We start from the raw sequence: 22,149 nt of genomic DNA on the forward strand, positions 1-22,149 counted from the left end.
GCCTTCACTTGGGGAGTCAGGAAGAAGAAAGGGACTACTAGTTTTGATCAGTTTGAAGCGGAATTCTTGAAGAAATACTGGTCCAAAAGTCATCAGTGTGCAGCAATTGAGGACCTACTACACCGCAAGTCACTTAATACACTCCTGGAAATGGAAAAAAGAACACATTGACACCGGTGTGTCAGACCCACCATACTTGCTCCGGACACTGCGAGAGGGCTGTACAAGCAATGATCACACGCACGGCACAGCGGACACACCTGGAACCGCGGTGTTGGCCGTCGAATGGCGCTAGCTGCGCAGCATTTGTGCAAAGCCGCCGTCAGTGTCAGCCAGTTTGCCGTGGCATATGGAGCTCCATCGCAGTCTTTAACACTGGTAGCATGCCGCGACAGTGTGGACGTGAACCGTATGTGCAGTTGACGGACTTTGAGCAAGGGCGTATAGTGGGCATGCGGGAGGCCGGGTGGACGTACCGCCGAATTGCTCAACACGTGGGGCGTGAGGTCTCCACAGTACATCGATGTTGTCGCCAGTGGTCTGCGGAAGGTGCACGTGCCCGTCGACCTGGAACCGAACCGCAGCGACGCACGGATGCACGCCAAGACCGTAATATCCTACGCAGTGCCGTAGGGGACCGCACCGCCACTTCCCAGCAAATTAGGGACACTGTTGCTCCTGGGGTATCGGCGAGGACCATTCGCAACCGTCTCCATGAAGCTAGGCTACGGTCCCGCACACCGTTAGGCCGTCTTCCGTTCACGCCCCAACATCGTGCAGCCCGCCTCCAGTGGTGTCGCGACAGGCGTGAATGGAGGGACGAATGGAGACGTGTCGTCTTCAGCGATGAGAGTCGCTTCTGCCTTGGTGCCAATGATGGTCGTATGCGTGTTTGGCGCCGTGCAGGTGAGCGCCACTATCAGGACTGCATACGACCGAGGCACACAGGGCCAACACCCGGCATCATGGTGTGGGGAGCGATCTCCTACACTGGCCGTACACCACTGGTGATCGTCGAGGGGACACTGAATAGTGCACGGTACATCCAAACCGTCATCGAACCCATCGTTCTACCATTCATAGACCGGCAAGGGAACTTGCTGTTCCAACAGGACAATGCACGTCCGCATGTATCCCGTGCCACCCAACGTGCTCTAGAAGGTGTAAGTCAACTACCCTGGCCAGCAAGATCTCCGGATCTGTCCCCCATTGAGCATGTTTGGGACTGGATGAAGCAGCGTCGTCTCACGCGGTCTGCACGTCCAGCACGAACGCTGGTCCAACTGAGGCGCCAGGTGGAAATGGCATGGCAAGCCGTTCCACAGGACTACATCCAGCATCTCTACGATCGTCTCCATGGGAGAATAGCAGCCTGCATTGCTGCGAAAGGTGGATATACACTGTACTAGTGCCGACATTGTGCATGCTCTGTTGCCTGTGTCTATGTGCCTGTGGTTCTGTCAGTGTGATCATGTGATGTATCTGACCCCAGGAATGTGTCAATAAAGTTTCCCCTTCCTGGGACAATGAATTCACGGTGTTCTTATTTCAATTTCCAGGAGTGTACATGGAGAGGAGCGATGAGAGAGTTTGCCGAACATTTGTGGGAATTGAACGAGACCTTGGAACAACACCTGAGTGATGATATATCTGCGATAAAAAGAAGATTGAACCGGAAAATGCAAGAAACTGTATCCAGGATCCCAATTAAAGATAGGGAGGCCTTGATGGAGATACTGGAACAGTTGGAATCTGTTCGATTACAGGAACACAATCAAGCTAATGATCAAAACCGAGAGGGAAGTAATGACCAAAGGAATCATTTTAATAATTCGTCTGATTATAGAGGAAGAGGTGGAGGCCACAGGTATAGGAACCATGGTGGTGAACGGCAATGAAGAAATGATTGGAGAAGGAGTGAAGAACCAAGAAATCATGAGAGAGGAAGGGATAGGCGAATGAATGATACAGTGCATATAGATGAGGCGGAGAGACCGGAAAACTGAATGACACACTAGATGAGGTCTGGTCAAGAGTGAGAGCTAAAAGGACCAGAATAGACCTACTAAGACATGTTTAGAACATTTAGTTGTTAAACAGACATTTGAAAAAGGGGAATGTTTATTTGCATTGTATTTTCTGATGTATTATAACTAGAACTTCATATTTCATATCGATGATTACCTGAGAATGGGTGTAAAACCTGTAACAACTAATTTGTAATATAATAATTCATATGTCATGTGTATACGTAATAATTTTTGATTGTATGTTGTGTGTGGCATTCAATATGGACTATAGAGGATTATTGCTGCTTGATAAAAAAATTGTGATTTGGACAATGCCATGTTTGTGAGATGCAATAACCATTTGTAGAATATTATTGTGGAGGCAGCCCACTACCGGAGTCGAGGGATTATTTGGTGAATTGTAATTTCATTAATTATTTACACTGTGTGTTTTGTTCAGATGTAACGATATCTAATTTTCCTTGCCAATTCTTTTACGCCTGAGGCTCCAAAGAAGTTTTCGAGGGCAGGGATGTAAGGGGTCCGTAGGCCCTTACTATAAGTTTGCACTCGGCACCGGTCGATAGGGCGAACAATCGATTGTGTCGTATTGCGAGAGCGAGTGTGGAGTTGAGTCAGTCCCATATTGCGGGCAGAGGTGTGTGGAGGCCAGTTGTTGTAATGCAAGGCTTTAACGAGAAAGGGAGTTGCCATCGCCGCGGTTTAACCCCTTTGTGCTAAAATAATACCGGGAAAGTGAAGAAGTATTATTACTCAAGTGATTAGTGATATTCTAGTGCCGATATTTTGGTTTCGTGTCTACCGCGCCGGCATCTCTTTGGATTGCAATGTTGGATTGCAGTGATCGATTAACGTGTGACGATAATGAGAAATGAAGAGGCCTGTGCTGAGATTAGCCGTATTTAGATATGTATAGAAGGCAGTGGCTGTCTCCTCCTTTTGTGCTTTTGAGACGAATATAGGTTCGTGATTAGTGAAACTGTGTTGGTGTTTTCCTTGTTACCAGACATTTCATTATTACAGCATTTGAGAAGGACGAACTGGAAAGTAACAACTTCCGTAGCAGTCAATTCAGATTGCCAGCCCCATTAGGTACACGGTCACATTAATAATAATTATTGGGCTGCTATTCGATCAGATCAGGTCGGGTCGAAATAAATCGGAGGTGTTACAAACTCTCATTATGTTTTGTTACTATTGTATCAGTAGGAGGTTCTACTTACTTTTTGAAACATCTATGCACAGCACTCTCTCAGCATTTGCATCTTGACAATGACTGATTAAGACGTCGACTGTACATATTAAAAACAAAAAAGAAATCTCACTGCTAAGCATCCGATTTTCTATATTCAGTTAATTAACTTATTGTCCATGGTAAACTGTAACGTGAGTGCTGATGATGAAGATATTGACACAATTTGCTGTTGTTGCTAAGGTATTCCAGAAAATGTAATGAGAACAGTGTCAGTAAATATGTGTAGAGCAAGTGGCTCTGAGACAATTATCAGCCACATCACCTAAATGTCCGAAGCCCACAAGCATATATGTAAGATGACGATGATGCCTGATGATCTATATCTACATGGTAACTCTGCAATTCACGATTAAGAGGCCTGGCGGATGGGCATCGAACTATAATTTTCTATTTACTTCTCTACCATTCCACTCTCATTGCGAGCAGGGTTACACTTTTCCATGTGAGCTCTGATTTCTCGTAATTTACTATGATGATAATTTCTCCCTACATAGATGGGCGCCAACAAAATATTATCAAACTCTGACGACAAAATTCGTGTTTGAAATTTCACGAAAATCTCTGGCTCTAGCGAAAAACGCCTTTGTTCTAATTACCGCCATCCCAGTTCATGTATCGTATCCATAGCACTCTCTCCCTGATTTCGTGATAATACAAAAACAGCTGCTATCCTTTAAATTTCTTTGATGTCCCACACCACACTGCAATACTCCACAAGAGGACAGACAAGCACAGTGTAAGCAGTTTCTTTAGTAGACTTGTTACATTTTCCAAGTTGTCTGCCAAAAAACCAATCTTTGGTTTGCTTCCTCCAGAGCATTATCTATATGAATGTTATGATTTAATTTACTCATAAGTGTAATCCCTATGTATTTCGTTGAGTTCACAGCTTTTAGGTTTGTATGATTTATCGTGGTAACGAAATTTAGCACATTTATTTCAATACTCATGTGTTTTACTTCATACTTTCCACTATTTACAGTCAAATGTAATTTTTCACATCTTAAAGACATCTTTATCACTTCACAATTCGTTTTGATCCTCTGATGACTTTACAGTAAGGTAAATGGCAGCATAATCTGCAAACAATCAAAGAGAGCTTCTCAGATTGTCTCTTAAATCGTGTACATAGATCAGGTACAAGAAAGGGCCTATAACACTTGCTTGGGAAACGTCAGATATTACTTCGATGACTTTCTGTCAGATATTACGAACTGTTACCTTCCTGGTACAAAATCACGAATAAGTGCAAACAACTACGATGATACTCCAGGGGCACACAACGTAATCGGAAATCACTTGTGAGGAACAGAGTCAAAAGCTTTCTGTAAAACAACAAATATGGAATCAATGTAATATCATCTGCCCAAATCAGTCATTATTTTGCGAGAATAAAGAGCTTGTTGTGTTTCACAAGAATTATGTTCTCCGAATATGTGTTGGTTATTTGTCCATAAATGATATCTTGAAGGTCATTCACAATGTTCAAACAGATTATATTTTCCAAAATCCTACTGCAAAGTGACGCTAGTGGTATGGGTGGGCATTTCATCGGATTACTCCCATTTCCTTTCTTGGGTTCCGGTCTAATTTGTGCTACTTTCCTGTCTTTGGGTACTGATCTTTCTACAATTGAAGAGTTGCATATGACTGCTAAGTATGGAGCTATTGTATCAGCAATTCTGAAAGGAACCTGGGTGGTGTATAGTCTGCCCCAGAGGCATTGCCTTTCTTAACGTGGGTGGTGTACAGTCTGCCCCAGAGGCATTGCCTTTCTTAACGTGGGTGGTGTACAGTCTGCCCCAGAGGCATTGCCTTTCTTAAGTGTTAAGCTACTCCAACACATTTATGATACCCACTTCTACGTTACTCATATAGGCAGTTATTCTTAATTAGAATTCTGGAATACTTTGCTTTTCCTGTGAAGGAATTGATAAAATCCGTCTTCAGTAACTCGCTTTAGTAGCACTGTCGTCAATAACTTTACCATTGTTATCGTGCAGTGAAGGTATTAATGCACCTTGTCAATTGTATGCTTTACATACAACCGGAATTTCTTTGAGTTTTCTGCCAGATTTCGACACAGAGTGTCGTTCTGGAAACTATTAAAAGCCTCTCTCATTGAAGTTTGCACTAAATTTCGAGCTCCTGTAAAACTTCGCCAATCCTGTGGATTTTACATTCTTTTAAATTTGGCATGTGTATTTCATTGCTTCTGAAACACTGGTCTGACCTGTTGTGTGTCAGTACCACTTATTAATTTATTTGATATGTATCTCTCAGTTATTACTTATTTTACTTTAAACCACATCTGGACTATGCTTAGAAAGACTTATCTGAAGGAGTGGAAACTCTCTCTTTGGGATGTGTCAAGTGAATTTTTATCTGCTTTTTCAAGGGCATGTATTATGCGTTTATTTTGGAGAGTTTTGATGTTACAGTATTCACTCTTGTGAACTTTTCATGGCTCAACAACATTGTGGTCACTAATCCCTGTACCTGTTACGCTCCCTGTTTGGCCATGGTTATTAAGATGTCAAAGATGTTTTCTCAACCATTTACACTTTCAGTGCGTTTCTGAATTCACTGTGCAAAATAATTTTCAGACACACCATTCAGTTGGGTTTTCGAGGACGTTTTATGCCTACCACTGACATTGTATTTTCGCCAATATATCGAGGGTAGACGAAAGTCCCCACCAACTCTAATTCTACGAGTGGCATACCTATTTCAAATGACAAGTTTTCTTTGAACTGTTCAGCATGTTTCATCGAAGTCAGAGCATTGGTGAAGGGAACTTATTAATTTATTCCCGTTCGTACGTGTAAGCTCCACCCATACTTATCACACTGTATAGGCTTTCACAGTCAGCATCCCCATTAGTTAAAACTTATGGCCTGAGAGGCCATGGTCAATCTGTAAAACTACTACTTCCTGACGTTCCGTTACCAACTGCGGGTAGCAGTGAGTCAATGACTGGCTGCCAGGCTATGGAGGTCCCAACATTGCCTGTCCATGATTTATTTGGCGCTGAACACTATGGGACTTAACATCTCAGGTCATCAGTCCGCTAGAACTTAGAACTACGTAAACCTAACTAACCTAAGGACATCATACACATCCATGCCCAAGGCAGGATTCGAACCTGCGACTGTAGCGGTCGCGCGGTTCCAGACTGAAGCACCTTCCAGTATGATAATGAGTTTCACGAACAAACAGACGGCGTGGCCATGGGCAGCCCTCTGAGTCCAGCTGTTGCTAATCTTTTCATGGAATTTTTTGAACAGTAAGCACTGCAGTCAGGCAGAAAAAGTCCTTGAAAGTGGTGTCGGTACGTGGATGGGACTTTTGTGATATGGAATCACAGTAGAGAGGAACTGTACGGTTTCTTGGTGTATCTGAATAGTATTAATCCAAAGATACAATTTACTATGGAGAAACAGAGAAATGGCAACTAAATTTTTTGGACGTATCAGCAATTAAACAGGCAATGGGATTCTAGGGCATAAGGTGTATACAAAAGAAACACACATCGATTAATACCTCCATAAGCATTCGAACCATCATCCCAGGAAGAAGAGAGGTGTCATTAAAATATTGGTGGACAGAGCTAGTAAGTTTATTTTCAAGTTGATCTAAATCATTTACGAATGGCTGTTAAGAAAAATGGATACGCCGACAACGACATCGAGCGAGCACTTCATCCTAGAAGAAAAGTATGTGACAACATGCAGCAACAACTGTCAGCTGGAAAAGTTTTTCTTCCATTTATTCACAATATTACGGACTGTATTGAGAAAGTTTTGGCCAACTGAACACAAAAGGAACTGTAGACTGGGATATACCGACAATCAGCTGTACCGAAACATGTTTTTAAGGAAGGTGGTCATGAAATAAAATTTAGTGAGACAAGCGTGTTAGCCAGAACATCGATTATTATGCACGTATGTATAGGAAAGCTATAGAAATTCTGGAACACCACAACGATTTCACCACAAAAGAGGACGTCTTAAAGTTAGACAGGATATTGTGGTCGACTTTGTTCCAATGATGTGACGATCGATTACATTCATTCAAGAATAATGATGTTAGTCAGAGATAGACTTATAGTCTGCCCCACGTGACATATGTTGGTGCCCTCTATGCACACTATATAAATGGGAAATCCATGGCCTGGCAGCCATCGTTTACTCACCTCCGAAGATGTTGGCTGCAGTAGGCAACGAAACGTCAGGAAGAGGTAGTTTTACAGATAGACCATGACATCTGAGATCAGAACTTTTAATTGATCGCTACCCTTACTACCTCACAGGCGCTATCTACTTAAATTTCACTACAAGGTAAACTACTCCGAACAGCAATGAACACTACACCACCAAATGTATTTCATCTATTCTTTGCGAACATGCTTAGGTCTCTTCAAAAATTTCGGCTGAACTTATTTAAATACCTATAACGATTTGAGATTCAGTGCTTTCTGTTAGCACTTTGAGCCCTCGTTCTTTTCTAATGCAACTACAATTTACAGCTACGATACTTACTGTGTTGTATCTACCCTCTTTCGGTGTTCTACTTGCAGCCTTTGAAACTGAAGCACTTTCTGCACTTACTAAATACCCTCTAATTTTAAAAAAAACCCAGTCCCCTCTACACATCCGCATACTCATGGAACTGCTTCCTTTGTGTAGTGGACTCCTGAACCATTTAGCTGAATCTGTAAATCCACCACCTTCTGACGCTAGTTGGGGAATCTGCAACCTACACAGCTGCAGAACTGTCTGGGACTCTGATTCAGACTTCACTCCACTCTGTATAGAAGAACCACCTTCAGTTCTGCCCATGATGCTTCAGATGGTGAGCTATGCCTTCATCTCGCACACAAGACTGGCAGTCTTTACTAGCCAGTCACCTGAAACCTGAGAGAACCTCTTCCAATCCAATGTGGCACATATTGTTAGCACCAACGTGAGCCACCACCTACTGCTGGCTATTCCATGTCTTTCATGGCATCCAGAATCACCCATTTCTTATCTGTAAAGACTCCTCCCAGTATGCACATTGGATTCCTTCCCCTCCTATACAGTCGTTTCTCTAAATGGTGCCATTACACATCTAACACCGGAGCTTCCAATCACCAGTAATACTACCCTCTGTCCTGCCTTGCACACTGAGAGGCTTTCTCTGGAACATGGCAAGCGACTTCATCTGGCTCATGGATTTCATCAGCCATAGACAGAAATCAAATTGTTCATCAGACGAACTGAGCAGGCTCTCTGATCAGCAACATGGAAATTCTTTCACTGCCACCCACACACTGGAATGACTTCCCAATCGACCACAAATGAGAGGTTCAAATGGCTCTGAGCACTATGGGACTTAACATCTATGGTCATCAGTCCCCTAGAACTTAGAACTACTTAAACCTAACTAACCTAAGGACAGCACACAACACCCAGTCATCACGAGGCAGAGAAAATCCCTGACCCCGCCGGGAATCGAACCCGGGAATCAGGGCGCAGGAAGCGAGAACGCTACTGCACGACCACGAGCTGCGGACCAAGTGAGAGGTCAATCTCAGTATAGGCAGTACCCAAGGTGACCGCAGCAGTGGACCAATTGGTGGACAACACTACCTGGAGCTGTGAGCGAAGAATCACCAACTTCATTCACATCTGAACACAGCAATTACTATATCTGTCCATACCAGAGTTGGCATAAATAAACAGACATATACGAAGTATAGGAGTTGAAGGTAAGGAACACAGACAACATTTAAAATAAGTCGCTTCTTATGAAAACATGTCAGCTCTCAGTACTCTGGTGTACTACTGCTGGTACTATGAGAGCTTCCACTGGATTGGGCGATCTAAGCGCTGCAAGTAACACAAAACAAAGGAGTGATGCAATTCAGCCAGTGGTTCTATGGACCACACAGTTTATAAAGCTTATAAATGTGCCTGATAAATCCACACATGTGCACAAAATACGGGATTTTAAGCAAAATAACAATAACAATACCATTAAAACTATAATAGTAGTAGATGTCGCGAAAATATACTTACAGCAATTGATAAATAATTCGCTCACTTGTGACAAACATCGAAAGGATAAGGACGTCAAGTCATGCATCAAAAGTCCCCATTGTGAGCCAATTTAAGTATTAATGCTGACGAACAGAGAAAATGAGCAATTAAGCTTCTAACAAACACTATATGCTTTCCTTGAAGCAAAGGTGAAGTCGTTGCAGCAGCAGGCATCTGGTGTCAACATAATGCTGTTCAATCAAATCTACTGTTTGAATACCAGTGGGTGTAAGCATGTTACTGTCAGTGTAATATCGAATAGGGAGTTCTAGTATGTGGAATTTCTTGAAAACCATCGATTTAGTGATGAAAAAGTAATATTCGCTTTGCATCAATGACACTGACAATGCAATGTCTCAAAGCAGATGTCAGCCTTGTTCCACAGAAAAGTTTGTTCTCCCCTGATGTTACCAGGTGATCATACCATCTCTGTAGGGGATAGAGTTGGTACAGTTAAAATATTTAACAACAGAGGGTGCGCAGATCTACAGGAGCTGATTTTTAACATTTTAATGAAATGCGATATAGGATGAGCTAGAGTGTTGGCAAAGATGGCAGTCACATATACTACAAGTAATTTACTGTCGATAGCTTGCCAAAATCTCCACTCATTGGAAACTACCATAGCTCGACTCCATGATGCATTCCGTGCATTGATGGAAGTGGAAATGTATGAATCATCATTACCAGATGTGGGCACTGAATTACGATCTAATTTAAGTTTGTTTATATACCCAGCTGAAAGCAAGAGTTTATAAAAACCCTCCATTTCAAAGTACATAAACAGTTACCACTACAACCAAGTGGACGAAACAGTCTCACCACAAGGGTTTTTAAATGACTGGTCCTGCAGTGATGAAGGTAGAAACCTGAAGAACGAGACTAATGGACCATTACTTCCTGATATTAGAGGTGCTTTGGTTATTGGGGTTTCATGCTGCGGAAAATAATTACTTTTTACACTGTTGACATATCCTGTGGGAGTCCACTTAGAGCATGTATATATTTTTCAAAAATTCTGTTTCAATCAAAATATCAGCTACTGCAGGAGATTTTGCATGGAGTTAAGGTACTAACATACTAAACTGCCAACAAAAGCAGTGATATTCCACCACCTGAAAACGTAAAACCAAACAGCATATTCATTTTTGGCAACATCTCTGTGGAAAATCAGGATATCCGCCGACATTTCTCCTTAGCTCGGCACATGGAAGTGAATATAATTTATTTGAGTGAGACATACTTAAGCATACCAAAGCTGTTGGTCTGGGATACACCAACCTTATAACAATCTAACAGGACAATCTGAATTTAAAGCATATTTTCCAAGTACATGTAGGAACTGACATGCCACTCAATGAATTCGTTATATGCGAGGATTGCTGGAGTAACTCTCAGTATAGCTTGCTGGTTACAGATCAAACTACTAAACTGAATGAGAGTCAAAACTTCAAAATGATTCTTCAAAAAGGCAATGCACCAAAACGCACCTGTCAGTATATTGTACACTATGTACAAATTTACACATGTTGCACATTCATTCAGAGGATGCAAAGCACGTGCGTTCGACAAAGAATGGAGGTAATTAACACTAAAGTAATGGAACTGAATGCCTTGTCAAGGAAGGTGCTATGAATGGTGAGGTGTTGATTGCACAAATTCAACAATATGACCTGTGCATCAACGAGAAAATTGAAGGAGTCAATGTAAAACCAACGCATATGTGGAACAAGAATGTGATAGCTAAGGCACTTCACGCCCATCACCACCGACTGTCTCAGAATATACGTAAGTTGTAAACTGTCTCAAAAATGGATGAGTATGCAGCAGCATGTTGTCAAAGGAGTGTAATGTTAAAAACTGGGGTGTGGAAGACAATTTGACAGAAGTTACTTTCGTGAAAGTTAGGTCAACTGCAACGAGACCAGTGTCCCTCAGCAACATTTCAGCCAGTAACTGACAGGCTGAAAGAGCTGTCATGGACTATGGATGAAACCAGAAACAGGAGGAGGAGGAGGAGGAGTGCCGAGTTAAGAAAGAACATATGAGGTGATCAGGGCAAAACCGTATTTGTTAGGTAAGCACTCAATATGTTTAAGCAAGAAGGCTATAAGAATTGGGAACAAGGAATCTGAAAGATTGCCTAAGCTGTTACAGTTAATACTTTTGAAAATGTCGACTGTTAAAAATATACCCTGAAACTAGAAAAACACGTGGTCCAATATCACATATGACCAACGCATGTAAAACCCCAAAAGGATGAATGGAAGTCTCATAGAGCGACAAATACAGGATTTTAACTGAACCAGCATTAGCATCTCCACCTAGTGCAGGTAAAACAGTCGAAGTTCAGCCTGAAACACTAAACAGTCTACATCTAGAATATATAAATTATGGTAACTAAATGGAATCATAGATCGATTACGACTGTTTACAGCTTTAGCTGGTGAAGAGATTGCAGATCACATGAACAAAATATTATCGATCTTACCTGGGCTACGAAAATTATGCATCGTCGAGTAAGTGTGGAGAGAGTTGTTCATGAGCTTTACAGACCTGCATGCAGAATATATCTGATAATACGAGGAATGGATTATGCATGGCAGACTGATCTCTTGGATATGCAAAACTACTTACAATCAAATAATGGCGTCAAGTACGTCTCGCAGTCACAGACATATTCCAATTTCGCTTGGGCCTTACCTTTGAGTGTAAAGACAGGGAAGGAGGTTTGAGAGGTTTCTGAACAGTTGTTGCAGACAGGACTAAATCGACTGTCCATCAACCTTGAAGACATATGATGGAAGTGAATTTTACGATAGACATTTCAAAGCAGAATTCGAATTAAGTGGGATAAACCACTACTCAACATTCTCACATTTGGAAACTAGTATTGCCAAATGGTTGAACTGGACCATCAAAAATGGAATGTGGAAGCAATTTAATCTTCAATGTATGTGCAAATGGCTGAACATACAGCCAAAAATCATCGACGAGTATAATCGCATTATTCACCACAGAATTAAGAGCAAACCTATTGAAGTCACAAAGGAATTACAGGAAAGCTTTGAACCCATTATGTTCCTCATTGAGCAGGTCATATGATGTCAAAGGAACAGAGCATTGATGAAATGGCTTAGTTTCTCATCAAAGCTCAACAGCTGAGTGAACACCCACAATTTGCTATGTAATTCGAAAAGCAAAGCTGAAACCATGCAGTAGTGTGAGATGAGTGCTATGAAACGTATCAACAAAGTCGGACGTGGTATTCTCGAGAATCTGCCATCAGAAGTGTATATCTCTGGATACAATTTCTGTGGAGCTGGAACAAAACTAAAATAGCACCTAGCTTATGGTGACAAGGGCTTTAATGCATTGGACAATGTATACAAAGTGCACATCATTGCCTACACTACAGACAAAGATCACCGTATTGCAGAGCAAATATTCATTGATAAGGCTACACAGGTATGTCAAGGAACAGATATTCATGCAGCACAAGCTATTTCTGAATATGTGGTTGATACGGCAATGTTTGCTCGAACTTAAATGGGGTACTGGACTAACCTTCAAGCATTATTGAATTCAGTTCACTGTATACTAAAGAAGAGGAAAAGCCTATGGGATATTTAAAAACTTGGTGAAAGCTGCAAACGGTGCCTTTCGGCAGAAACAAGGAAGGAAATGATGTGGTAAAACGCCCACATTCCTACAAAAATCAAAAACAGCTTGTGGAATAATTCTGTTTCTGATACCTGCATTTGCTGGGCTGTCAGCTACTGGTTTCATTAGCTAGGAGAGCTGATATAATTCAAGCAGTACAGAACGCCCGAAAAAGCGAAAAGTAATTACAAGCAGCTGAAAGGCATAATATGACCATGGAGGCCATTGCTATAGGTAAAGGCCTATATTTACATGGCTTTGGTTGTACATAAAGGCCCACAGCAATGATACTGGAAGAAAGGATTAATAACACAGATCTGGTTAAACTCGTCAGCAAACTTAAAATCACGAGATTTTACAGCGTGTTTATAAAGGATACATTGCCTAAGACAATGTGGAAACCCAAGAAACATGGAACTGTCAATTTAGATGTCGTTTGGGGTATGGAGCTCTTGGTGATTTAAGGCCACCTGAAGAACTGTGTTGTCACTTGACCAATAGGAACCAGCTGATGTGCAATGTTCGACGCTACCATGACTTCAGTTCATACCTCTGAGGATATTTCTGCATGATATTTTTCCTGAAAATTGCATAAAAACAAGCAGTATGCAAGTCTCCACGTCATTTGAATCTGCGATGAAATTATGTTCACTCTAATCCTAATTGGTTTAAATTGAAAGCAAACTACTTTCCTCCAATATATGTGCAGGGGGTAGCGATGTACAGCATTGACTGGCTGGAAACATACGAAAGCATAGCTAACGTCACTGAATTAATAATAAATTGCATCTAGAGAATTGGGAAGTTGTGTCAATGCCTCTTGGCACTTGCAACACTGACAATTCATATGTATACTTGAAACGTTTTGTTAAGGGATTTGAGGTATGAGGTGAAGGCAAACGTTAATATGTTTAAATCAAAGATAGACACAAAACACATTGCGGACTTCAGTCACAAATATTTAATAGGATGGCTACTAGGTTTCTCAGAGGGACAAGTGATGGTGCATAATACTGATAAAATTTTTGAGTTATGAACTGGTGAACCGACTGCCAGTCAGTACAATTCGTGTAGAGTGTAATATTGTAATGAATTTTGTACCTCGACAACAGATTAGTCCATATTATGTATGCGTTTTTTCCTATAGTGAGTCTTGCTTACAAAAGTGAAGAAAATGACGTCCACAATGAATATGGGCTGCTACATGAAGCCAAGGTGGCGAAGGGTTCACAACCATCAGGAATGTGGCAGGTACTGTGAAATTAAGCTGTAAAGCAGAAGCCAAAAGTGAACTCCACGAGGTAACTGAAATGAATGGCATGACCCATACTAGAAGATAAGGGAGTCATGGAATAAGAGGGAATAAGATGAGTGGTCAGGCGTCAAAGAGAAACGGCATGCCTATCCACTGAGGAGGACATCATGCCAGTATGACTAGTTGTTCAGCATATTCTGCATAGACTCTCAACCGGGCTCGCGTAAAAGCCACCAGTGGTGAAACATATTCCATGATGATGGAGTGTGTTAAGACAGCAAATGATGAACAGAAGTGCAGAGGAATGAACTAAAAAACCACAGTCTAGTTATGAATGGACATGGGATAAAAAAATGGAGGAGGGTGGTCTGATCCGCTCCCCTGGAAGTACCACTTATGAGATGTAGGACACTGAGGAACTGGGTACCATGTACAGCCAGGTAAGAATACATGGGAGGACCAAGTAAGTTTCCTATCAGATATTAGCTACAGGAATTTTCTAGTTTCAATGAATGGAAGAACGAAAGGTGCAAGATGTAAAGATGGTGTAAGAAACTCATTACACAGCCAAATATTCATACAAAAGGTTTTGGCAGTGGAAAAGTGAAAGCCACTGTCCATGCTTCACGAGAAAAGAAGATAGGAACGACGCTGAAGACGCCACACATGGAGACACGTTTGTGTGGAACTGTAACAGAGTGTAAAATCCTTGGCGAAAAGGGAGCTGAGACGCCTGTTGGGTGATTCCATACTATGGTTGCTTGGGATAGCAAAGACAATGATACCCAAGACGAGCATTCAGGCAACCCGTTTTCGTGGATAAATGTGTGTGACAAGTCAAACCATATAAACCTTGAGACAACTTTGTCTTTCAAAACTTCCTCTAGTAAATGGGGCAGACAGCTTCTAAAGCCCCACATGTATGGACTACAGAGGATACCAGCCCTCTAGCAGATGTATCAAGACGATGGTTCAAAATGTGGAGAGCATATCTCCCCAAGCGAATCATATCGCTGCATGCCTCAGTCCACCAGGGACCAAGACACACTACAGTAAACTTGAAGTGCACGGTGGGGAACATTCTTCGGCGATAAGGATAACATTTGGAAGATACTTTACGTGGTCTTCGCAGCTGTATAAAGGTCGTGAGGGAGGGGTATAGCCTCCAGTCGGCCTTAGGATGTCAAAGTTAGCGTAAGGAGGGCAATGCGTGAAGTGTTCAGTGAATTCGAATGTAAAATTCTATGTACCGTTTTGACAGAAAACCCTAGGAAGTTCTGGTCTTACGTTAAATCAGTAAGTGTATCGAAAAAGCATATCCTGACACTCTGGGATGACGATGGCATTGAAACAGAGGATGACACACGTAAAGCTGAAATACTAAACACCTTTTTCCAAAGCTGTTTCACAGATGAAGACCGCACTGCAGTTCCTTCTCTAAATCCTCGCACGAACGAAAGTATAGCTGACATCGAAATAAGTGTCCAAGGAATAGAAAAGCAACTGAAATCATTCAACACAGGAAAGTCCACTGGACCTGACAAGATACCAATTCGATTCTACACAGAGTACATGAAAGAACTTGCCCCCTTTCTAACAGCCCTGTACAGCAAGTCTCTAGAGGAATGGAAGGTTCCAAATGATAGGAAAAGAGCACAAGTAGCCCCAGTTTTCAAAAAGTGTCGTCGAGCAGAAGCGCAAAACTATAGGCCTATATCTATGACATCGATCTCTTGTAGAATTTTAGAACATGTTTTTTGCTCGTGTATCATGTCACTTCTGGAAACCCAGAATCTACTCTGTAGGAATCAACATGGATTCCGGAAACAGCGATCGTGTGAGACCCAACTCGCGTTATTTGTTCATGAGACCCAGAAAATATTAGATACAGGCTCCCAGGTAGATGCTACTTTTCTTGACTTCCGGACGGCGTTCAATACAGTTCCGCACTGTCACCTGATAAACAAAGTAAGAGCCTACGGAATATAAGACCAGCTGTGTGGCTGGATTGAAGAGTTTTTAGCAAACAGAACACAGCATGTTGTTCTCAATGGAGAGACGTCTACAGACAAAGTAGCCTCTGGCGTGCCACAGGGGAGTGTTATGGGACCATTGCTTTTCACAATATATATAAATGACCTAGTAGTGTCTGAAGTTCCATGCAGATGATGCTGTAGTATACAGAGAAGTTGCAGCATTAGAAAATTGCAGCGAAATGCAGGAAGATCTGCACCAGATAGGCACACGGTGCAGGGAGTGGCAACTGACCTCTAACATAGACACACATAATGTATTGCGAATACATAGAAAGAAGGATCCTTTATTGTATGATTATATGATGGCGGAACAAACACTGGTAGCAGTTACTTCTGTACAATGTCTGGGAGTACGTGTACGGAACGATCTGAAGTGGAATGATCATATAAAATTAATTGTTGGTAAGGCGGGTGTCAGGTTGAGATTCATTGGGAGAGTCCTTAGAAAATGTAGTCCATCAACAAAGGAGGTGGCTTACAAAACACTCGTTCGACCTATACTCGAGTATTGCTCATCAGTGTGGCATCCGTACCAGGTCAGGTTGACAGAGGAGATAGAGAACAACCAAAGAAGAGCGGCGCGTTTCATCACAGGGTTATTTGGTAAGCATGATAGCGTTACGGAGATGTTTAGCAAAATCAAGTGGCAGACTCTGCAAGAGAGGCGCTCTGCATCACGGTGTAGCTTGCTGTCCAGGTTTCGAGAGGGTGCGTTTCTGGATGAGGTATCGAATAAATTATTGCTTCCCCCTACTTATACCTCCCAAGGAGATCACGAATGTAAAATTAGAGAGATTCGAGCGCGCACGGAGGCTTTCCGGCAGTCCTTCCTGCGAACCATACGTGACTGGAACAGGAAAGGGAGGTAATGACAGTGGCACGTAAAGTGCCCACCGCCACACACCGTTGGGTGGCTTGCAGAGTATAATGTAGATGTAGAAATTTGCCAATAGGATTTGCACTCAGGTGGGGTAGGAGTCGGCGCATGGATGCACACAGGAAGTGATCACTTGAATATGTGTCAGAGGGAATGGGTCATTCCAGGTTGATACAGCGCGCGCCGCTATCATGTGATCTTGTTTTGAGCGCGCACTATAATCGACTATAGTTCGCTGTTCTAGTGCTGGTGGGGTTCCGGTGGTGATTTGCTATTGTTCGTGGTGGCTGGCGGAAAGTGAGAGGGTAGTCGGTTTCTGGATATTGCACGGAACGTGAAGTTCGCTCTGCCTGACCTGCTGGTGACTAGCGCTAAGGTGGTTGTACCTCGCAATATGAGCAGAGTGGTCTGGGGCGGATCAACTCGCTGCTGTGCTGGCCATGCGGTAGTGATTAATTGGCGTCGGGGTACTTGTTCTGCCTGCCTGTCCGATGTGGAGGTCCGGTGGGGTCCTGTGATACTCTGGCCTGGAGACAACCAGTTGCTAAATTTTGGAGTCGTATGCCAGGTTAGGGTGTGAGCTCGGTTGGCTCGTCAGATTTTCCGCTGGAAGCTCCAGCTGCGGTTTCTGAACTTCATTCTGATGTGGGACGGCGTTATTGGAAGTTTATGCTGTGTGTGTGTGTGTGTGTGTGTGTGTGTGTGTGTGTGTGTGTGTGTGGCACATTACGATATTCATTCGTACTAATTTATTTGCTCAACTGGAGTATCTTTTGTTTATACCACTGAGTGGGTCGTTACCCACGCGGTCTGCTCAGCGTAACCTTTGGTGGTGCCTGTATGTTCCTTTTTGAAGGAATTCATGTAGGTGGATCCTGTTACCTGCCCGGAGTTGCGTTCATGTATGGTATATTTGGCATTTGACATGTTAGGTAAAGTCTGCCTAAGGATGGCGGTTTTGGACAGTATACGCATAGTGAATTACTTCTGCTTAGTATATATGGTCTTCTGGGACCTGAACAACACGATCTCGTCAATTTTGTTTGTGTCACAGCATTTAGTGGTATGTTCCGTATTTTTATCTTACTGTGTTATTATTAACTTGGTGGAATAGTCGCGTTTGGTGTTGTTAAGGCACTTCTAAGACTGTGGTTTGACTATTTATGTGTGCTTGGCTTTTATTGTTTTGTTTATTAAGATTTGTGTGTGTTGGCTTCTGGCACCTGTTAAGAGCGCCTGAGTTAATGGCGCTGTGGTTATCATGTGCTGTCGGGATGTTATATTGTTATTCCATTTTTGAATTTTATCTTGTGTTGATATTATCTGTCGTGTGTTACAAAACATAACCAACATGCGTAAGTCATGGGCAGTTGTGGGAGGCATGTTGGGGAGCTCTCAGCATTTATTTCGGGGACCGTTTCTAGTGGGAAGGCTCTGAAGTGTGAGAGCTCGGCCATCTGTGATTGTGTTGGGAGTTGCCCTTGCCCTTTGGTTGTATCAAATTATTATTTTGTTATTATATTTATTGGTTGTGTGTTGCGCTTCTTTTATTTTATGGTGCCAAGTGCCATTATCTTTCTCAAAGTTCTTTTATATAAATGATTTTAAATTGTAATGCCAAGTTAACTTATTATTGGATCTTGGTCTGTGGTGTAAAATCTTTTGAAGCACCATTGTAATTTGTTCTTGCAGAATAAATTTCTCTTATTTTATGGTGCCAAGTTGCCATTATTATTAATGTTTTTTAGTTTATTGCTGCTCTTAATGTTTTCCATATTTAAGGTGCCAACTGTCATCATTCTTAAAGGTTTTTGTAAATGATCTTAAGTTGTATTGCCAAGTTAAATTATTATTGGATTTTGTCTCTCGGCTAAACTCTAAAAGCTGTTTGGGGATTATTGGGTGGAAATCCTTGGATAGTTGTCCTATAAGAACACACATTCCAAAGATGACAGGCGAGCTGGACAGTGCAGAACGAGAAGTCCAAATGGTAAGAAATGTGCATGGAATCTGAAAGGAACGTGGGTGCTCTAGTGGTAAGAGATGATTCAGAAGGTCAGCTAAGAGGGAACCTCTTGGACAGGTTCTCTAAGAGCCCCAAAGCAGATGGTGGGCAGTGAAGTTGCCAAGCAGCAAAATGGAGTGAGGGAGGTGACCAAATGAGCTAGGGTAAGTCCGACTTGGTAACAGCAAATGATGGAGAGGTGCAGATGTTGCAAAGAGAAAAGGTGAAATGAGGAAGGGCAATGCTGACTGCAACAGCTAGCAGTCGCATGTTAAATGAGATGGATGGCCAGCATGGCTCCCACATGAGGTGGAATGCTATCCTTGGAGGTAAAGGTCACAGAGGACCAGAAAGAAACATGAAACGTCAAATGGGTTGTGAGGATAAGTTTTTTTCTTGGAAGCAGAAAACAAGCGGACACTGCAATTCCAAGAGCAGCTGTAACCCCTCCTGGGATCTAATGCCATGAATTTTCCATTGCAGAAGTCATAATGGGGATTGGGGAAGAGGGAACAAATGAAGATTAGTCACCTTGGTGGCTGCTGAGTGCAAGCCTTCAAAAATCCACTGTTACAGGGGGAAGAGGCTGAAGAATCCTGTTCCATGAGATCTACAAACATGTTGGCACTCTCCCTGGGTCAGTCTGAATTCCACAGCAGAAAATCAGTAGGCAGTGGGCACCAGCAAAATGGAGGTCAGCCAGGTAAGGGTACATATGCCAACACCACTGAAGTGGATCTCCAAGTCAGGGAAGGAGAAGACCATTTGTTTTTGTTAAAGTTCTTAGAACTTTCTAGTTGACGGATGAAGAGTATGTTTTTAGCTGTAGAAAGTCTTTGCAGGAGTATTGCTTTTGTCCTTTCAGCCTGATAGTTGTGTAGCACGTGATTCCACCACCAAATGTAAAGATCTGATTGCTTGTTGCGTAGCTGTAGTAGGAGACAGGGATGCTATTGTGACCTGTGTGATTTCACTACTGCAACACTGACTTGAAGTTGGAAGTCTTCGTGGGCATATCCTCCGTTATGCACGGCATAGCAAAAATGGTACTGTAAATGCCAGATGGAAAATGCACGGATTTTGACTAGCTAACAATTTCAAGTGACAGGGTGGGGTTTAATGGCCTTCAATCAGATCTCCTGGATGCTTGCTCATTAAGACACTTGGGACATTCACGGGATTACAATTGATACAGCAGAGAGGAGGCGAACAGCTGCCCTCCTGAGCATCTCTGCCAAAAGTAACACACTTGGCCATGTTTTGACTGGATAAACGTTTTATTATTATGTTGACACTTGTACGAACGCATCTGGTTTGGAATGTATGGTTGGACTGTGATTACTTCACAGCCTCCCTTAATCTTTGAGGCAAAAACTACTCGAGCAAATGGTAGAAAATGAGTGCATGTGGGTCCACAGCTCATGGTCGTGCAGTAGCGTTCTCGCTTCCTGCGCCCGGGTTCGATTCCCGGCGGGGTCAGGGATTTTCTCTGCCTCGTGATGACTGGGTGTTTTGTGCTGCCCTTAGGTTAGTTACGTTTAAGTAGTTCTAAGTTCTAGGGGACTGATGACCATAGATGTTAAGTCCCATAGTGCTCAGAGACATTTGAACTATGTTTTTTTTTTTTTTTTTTTTTTTAGTGCATGTGGGCATTAAGTTTGCATCCATCTTTATCATAAATGAGAAAAATTTCACAGAGTCTCCAACTGCAACACCTTCCAGAATAAGGCATGCATTAACTGTAGCAAAGAAATGACCCTCTTCAGTATGTGACACCATGAGGAACCAAGGTGCATTTGGGAGGGCCTTCAAATCTATAGCCTCATTTTGTTTATGTTTATGTTTAGTAGACACACGCTAAGATGGTGATTGATACATTGCAAAAGAATCCCCCACAATTGCCAACATTTCCAATGGCATACTCTTTCCAACTGGGAACCCCCTCAGAGGGGGATTCACCCACCGTAAATGATTGTTCGCACCTCAGGTCACACCCCCCAAACTCCTGACAGAGGGACCAATTGGCATTTGGGAAGGTAACAGCTCAGTCACTCACCCTTCTGGGCCTGATCTGTATCAGAGGGTACGAGAACCCCACCCGTTGACCTGGAGCTGCCAATTATGCATTACCTTGTCACCTGTAATGTGTCTGACGAATGGGACAGCCTTCAGGGACACACCAGGACGAAGGAGAAACAAAGAGAATGCGGATTCACCAGTTAAGTCTCCACAGCCTTACTGAAAGTGGCACCAGCTACTTATGTTTCTTCTTGATGGTGGTCTGTAAACCACTACAAGCTTGTGCATTACCTGAGCACCACTGTGGCACCGAATTGAGAGAGGTGTTCAACACTATATTCATTAATCTGAAAGGCTGGGAATCAGCTCCAATATTTGGATATATAGCCATTCACCCTTTCTTCTAACTTGTTCTACTGCAGTATGATATTAGCTTGTGCCCATCAAGATGAATCTGTTGAATTTAAGTGATTTCATGTGACATTCTGCATTAAACACAATACAGCTGCTGATATGCCACCTGAACTTTTATTTTCCTGTATGGATATCAGACATTTGCTCTATTTATCTAGGAATAGTCACATAACGGTTGTTGCAAAGAATAGTATTAATGAATCATTACAGTAGTGCATTTTATAACTGAAGTACTCTCACAATTAATAAACAAAAATTTATATTTCTGAAAAAGTTCTGCAGTGAATTATGAAAACTTACCTTGCACTATCAGATGCACATCTTATTGAGGTTTCCACCTGAAATATTTGAAGAAATGGCCAGTGATTTACAACTGATGAGACAGTAAATACATAGAATTCTATTAACGCCCACCAACATGTGATTGGTCCACAAAATGCTGTAAGTTAGGCTTGAAAATATCATTTAAGAGGACGTGATAAACTGTTGCAGTTAATGAAACAGAATGTTAG

At 42.3% G+C, this 22,149-nt stretch overlaps 1 protein-coding gene across 5 annotated transcripts in view; it reads right to left on the reverse strand.

The window, feature by feature from the left end:
• The window catches only part of LOC124553675 (zinc finger protein 708-like), a 120,908-nt gene that overhangs the window by 18,795 nt on the left and 79,964 nt on the right, over positions 1-22,149 (reverse strand). For all 5 annotated transcript variants that reach the window (XM_047127559.1, XM_047127558.1, XM_047127560.1 and 2 more), the window contains one exon: positions 21,938-21,975. In XM_047127559.1, coding sequence (XP_046983515.1) covers positions 21,938-21,975 — 38 coding nt within the window. The remainder of the gene's footprint in view (positions 1-21,937; positions 21,976-22,149) is intronic.

Source organism: Schistocerca americana, chromosome 11, assembly GCF_021461395.2.
Source record: "Schistocerca americana isolate TAMUIC-IGC-003095 chromosome 11, iqSchAmer2.1, whole genome shotgun sequence".
NCBI lineage: Eukaryota > Metazoa > Arthropoda > Insecta > Orthoptera > Acrididae > Schistocerca > Schistocerca americana.